The sequence below is a fragment of the Phalaenopsis equestris genome, unplaced genomic scaffold, assembly GCF_001263595.1.
Source record: "Phalaenopsis equestris unplaced genomic scaffold, ASM126359v1 Scaffold000276, whole genome shotgun sequence".
NCBI classification, from domain to species: domain Eukaryota; kingdom Viridiplantae; phylum Streptophyta; class Magnoliopsida; order Asparagales; family Orchidaceae; genus Phalaenopsis; species Phalaenopsis equestris.
Window position 1 is genome coordinate 1,901,918 of NW_018164718.1, and position 5,275 is coordinate 1,907,192.

General features: G+C 35.4%; 1 protein-coding gene across 1 annotated transcript in view; it reads right to left on the reverse strand.

The window, feature by feature from the left end:
* Positions 1-752: 752 nt before the first annotated feature.
* LOC110024819 (50S ribosomal protein L27-like) overlaps positions 753-5,275 on the reverse strand; it is a 5,370-nt gene continuing 847 nt past the window's right edge. The window contains exons 2-4 of the mRNA XM_020724982.1: positions 1,559-1,666; positions 1,353-1,474; positions 753-1,142 (exon numbers count right to left, since the gene is read on the reverse strand). Coding sequence (XP_020580641.1) covers positions 900-1,142; positions 1,353-1,474; positions 1,559-1,643 — 450 coding nt within the window. The 5' untranslated portion in view covers positions 1,644-1,666 and the 3' untranslated portion in view covers positions 753-899. The remainder of the gene's footprint in view (positions 1,143-1,352; positions 1,475-1,558; positions 1,667-5,275) is intronic.

Sequence of the window (5,275 nt, forward strand, 5' to 3'; positions counted from 1 at the left end):
GAAAATGAATGACATTATTAAACCTGACAAAACAGGATCTATTTTTGTTCTGGGTTCATGGAAGGGCCTAACAACATTTACCTTCTACTACCGCCCACTCAGAAAATTTAAAAAACATTGCCAGCATAGAAACAAGGCTTTGTTTGGATTGAAGTAAAGCGAAACCAACAAAATGAAATCTGATAATAAATGTAAATCACCCTTCATTTTTTCATTACTTCCACTGAAATTCCTAGCATCCAAGGACAGCTCCAGTAATCAAGCTCCCTTAAATTAGTTCATGAACTGAAATACTCTTAACCAGAATAGACTTTCACTGCAACATTTGTATCCGCAGCATTTTGGTAAGACATGAGCTTCAGGGGAATCTAGAGAAAAACCAGAAAACCTCCATTGCACAACTGCTTTTCATTTCAGTATGTTTTCTACAAATACAAGTCATGTCGGTCTACTACAACAACAACAATAGCAACAAAAACAATAAAAAGTTTTTATCTCACTAAGTGGGGTCCGCTACATGAATCCTTTTTCTCCATTGTGTCCTAATGAGTGTCATACTTTCATTTAATTCTAATAAATGTAGATCATTTTTTATACAATATGCCCAAGTCTTTTTAGGTCTACCTCTGCCTTTCTAAACATAAGTCGAATCTATAACATCTACTCTCCTAATTGGATCATCAGATAACCTTCTTTTCTTAACATCATGTAGGTCTACTTTCCATTATTTTTTGCTTTCATGAACCAAGATATTGAGATGCGAACAGAAGTTCTCATTTCTGAAAATAGTAAATCATTTTTCCCACACAATATAAAGGAAAAAGTCAGCATGGCACCATATTAAACTATTGACCATGTTGAAACACATGGAAATGGTTTCTTCACAACCTTGAAAACTCCTAACTAGCATAAACCTGGCTTGTAGCATCTGAAGCAGCAGCATTTTGATAGATGGGATGAAGAACATGACCTTCCAGGGGATCAACATGCACCCATTTCCGACCGCTAAGCTTGTTACGTTCGAATCGTACATGGCCTTCTTTCAGAGCATAGAGAGTGTGATCTTTGCCGATTCCAACATAATCACCGGGATGAAACCGCGTACCCCTTTGACGAACAATGATATTGCCAGGTATAACTTTCTGGAAAAAAAAGCCACTACTTTAACTTCTAAAAAGTAAAATACATATTTTCATCCATAGATAAAGTGACATATATGTAAAAATTAAAGTTTTGATGTTAGACATGTAAATACTAAATCATCCAAAATATATATCCACATACATGCACATAATATATTAATATGGAAGATTCCATCAAGGTATAGGTAGCTTGTGACTGCAGGAACTGACCTCACCACCGAATTTCTTCACACCAAGATATTTGGGATTGGAATCACGGCCATTTTTTGTGGATCCTGCGGTTTTTTTGGTGGCCCAGCGCCTAAACAGCAAGTTCAATCCCCCCGATGCTTCTGAAAAACAAGCCCACACCAGTATATTGTGATCTATTTCACCGTATGGGAAAATATAAGCTTGTTTTGGGTGCAGTTATTTACCACTGACACTAGTTGGGTACACATTATCAATATTTGAAACTATCTCTTTAAGCCCCGCTCGTCTAAAAACTGCTGAGAAGCTCATGCTACAGAGTAATTACAAGGAACCTGCAATATTTGAAGTCGAGTTCAGAAAAGCTGGCCATGGATTTCCGTAGAAATCAATCAATTATTCCAAAAGCTATACAAATTAATAGAAATATAGGATTCAGCACTAACTCAGGAAGTGTTGTCTTTAAGCAAATTCGTTGAAAATTAGTAGTAGAATACTTCTGCTGAAACAACATAGATTTCTAATAGGTTTAGGCAACTAACGAAAGTCAAGCACTAAGACCAAATCTATTCTCGACATATTTCATTTAAAATTTGAAAATGATAGTTCCATAACACCCAAAAAAAATTTAAAAAACTGATGATAAAAAGTTAGTGATCCCATGGCTCCAGAATTGCTTATGAATTGAGGAGATTTGAAAAAAGTTGAAATAAGAGGTCGACATGTAAATCCAAAGAATCAAGACAAATGTACACTCACCTGCACTTAATAAGCACTTGCTAAGGAGCACTCGAAGAAGCATAAAGAGTACTTGCAAAAAACAAAGCGACATTCGCCGAAGCTTAAGGAGCACTCGCTTATGCCTAAGATTCTGCCCGATTTAGGGGGCCGCTCGCCCCAGTTAACACAGATGCTTGCTAGCATCATTCAATGGCATGGATTCACCTCCCGAGTAGTCAACTCCAACCAGCAATTTAGCTAGGTTTCATTCATATGTTTTCACTAATGTTTCCGTTATGATGTCATAGACATCCAACCATGTGACTCGAGGCCATTTGTGCCGAAGTGTAATTTCAAAGAAATGACGCACTGAGATGCACGCCTCAAACGACCAATATTAGGTATATGCCTCAAATTTGGCAAGGCTGTGCACCTATCTTCAGTCTTATCAAGGAGCCTGCCTCATAAGACTGTTTTTTCCTTTTTTTTTTTTTTTTTTCTTCCTAAACCTACATTCCCACTCCACTCAAACCTGCACTCAGCTTGTGCATACACGATCTCGCCTCTCACGATGATATCCCAGCCAGTAATCCCAATGCTACTACCAGTACTGCCACTAGATGCTTCCATCATTGTCACCGACGCAAGTTGCTTTCACCACTAATTCTTGAGTTGCACGATCTCCCCTCTAGCTCATTATCTTTCTTCTCACACAAACATTAGCAGCCGTAGTGCCATTGCTGCCTCCGCCACCTGTTGCTGCTTCCGCCAGCGTCATCGTCTCTTCCTTCACCAACGCCACTTGCTGCACCCAATCTCCCTTTTCACACCACCTCCCTAGTGTCGTCATGCCACCGCCACCTCCTTTACACCAAGTTTCCTTATTCTACAAGAATCTCTATTTTCTCCATAAATTACTTCTATCCAGTAATAATATTTAACTCCAACATTTTTTTAATTTCTTTGAATATTTATAATAAGTCAAAATTGTTTAGACTTTGTGTCAAAATTTTCAATATAGGGTTTTGTAAGAAATTATTAGAGATAAGGACAAATCCAAAAATCATAGGAAGGATCCAGCCTGGAGACATAGCATGCAAGATAACATTAGAGACAATGACAAAACATATTTATCTGAAGTGCAACTAGTGCGAGACAATGATTAAAGGGGTTGTAACGAAGATGAAGGAACACTTGTATGGCTCGTACAAAATAATAGCATGTGCTAAAGTGTCAAAAATTGTAAAAGAGGAGGTTCGATCATATATAAATAAGTTGATGATGTTGAAGCATCTTGTATAGTGACAATTTAATGATAGAGTTGATGTTGGCTTTTATTATAAGAATGAACACAGTAGCATGGACTCATCATCTTTGTCATTAATATCTAGAAGAGGTACAAAAGATCTCATATACCAGTGTATGGTACATGTGGAGGATGAAAAAAGCCATAGAGAGGGGATAGTTTTAAATTAGAGGATGTCTCCAAATCACGTTAGAGAGGCACGTAAACATGCTTATATGGATATTGGAAAATTTATTTATGAGAAAGTCATTTCATTCAATGAGGCAATCTCCCCTTATTACTTTTATATGATCTATTACATTGGTGTTTATGGTTGACAGCTGGAACCCCGGCCCATGTATGGTTTTAAGAACATTAGCATTGAAGATGCTGACAAATATAGAGAAAGACAGATAAAATATTAAAAGGACAATCATATTAGAGTAACAATCATGTCTAATGAATGCAGAGAAAAAGCCACCAATGGGCTTTTTTACAATTCAATTAATAAGTTCCAGGAGTTAATAGCCCATGACTTAAGATGAGAGGAGAGAAGTTATTAAGAGATTTAGGACATGATTGATAAAATATAGAAGCTTTAGCTACACAGTCAATTGCATGCTATTGAATATTTCCACAACATTCAAGAATAATTTTTTAACTCTACAATTTCAATATATTGATAGAAAGTCTACAAATCTTGAGATCAAGTTGCGCCTATATCATTGCATTGATAGATTGATTGTTGATCTAACTGGGAGGGCAAATAAGGATATGTAACTAGTTCCATTTAGGAATAATGAAAATTTATTTGGGCTAGAGCAAACTAAAGATACTTTTGCAAAATGATATTCAGGCAATTTTTAATATTTAATGTGTTCATTAAAATAAGAAACAAGAATCTGAAATTTAAATTTCAATGCTCTAACTTCTAACTATATTATTTTCTTTCAAATAAAATTAAATGGTTAATCCAATTTGATGATCACACTCTAAGGACCAGAGCTACAACTAGAGCTGTGAAATCAAGTTCACGAGTCCAGTTTAGGTCTAATACGAAATTGACCTGACCCAAACTGTTTTTATCTAATCCAATACAAATATTAAATAGAACATAAAATCTAAACCACACAACTCGCCTTCAACCCAACGACCCAAATCTGACCTGCATAACCAATTTAATGCACAAATAATAGCTATTTGAAAAATTCATAATAATTTAGTTAAGTTCAGGTCAAATTCAGGTTGATGGGTCTGATTCAAATCAATTTCGGGTTGACGGGTCAGTTTTAGGTTAATTTTGAGTTGGTCTTTCAAACTAAGTTCGAATCTTAAAAAAAAATGAGTTGGGATTTTAACTGAATTTTTTGAGTCAGGTTCGTGTCGAGTTGTCATATTCGGCCAAATTTTGACACCTTTAGCTACAAAGTTTTGTTGTTAAACTATTGAAACTTATATGCCCGTCATCTAGATGTGAGGCAATTGAAGCACATATAATCAAGTTCATATTTTTTAAAAAAAATGCTAACGACATTAAAAATGAATTCATTGGTATATATTATGTACATCGAAAGACTATATGACAAAAATATGAAAAGGAAGAGGGGGTGGGGGGGGGTTGGATTTGAAGGATAACAATAATCTCTTACTATACAAAGATATGTCATCAGATGATGAGTGATTTGTAGATGATAAAATAGATTAAAATTAATTTGGAGCTATTTTTAGGGCCACATCATATGGTAATCTAAAATAACATTAAACCAATCAACACTATGATTAGCTACACAACAAGATGTTAGCAATGCAAACAACACTTAACCCCATAAAAATTATAAAAAAAAATTAAAAAATTTAAAAAATTAAACAAAAAAAAACAGTTTCAAGTAACATTTATGCTCTGGCATTCCACATAACCATAAAACTTCCCACAGCAGGA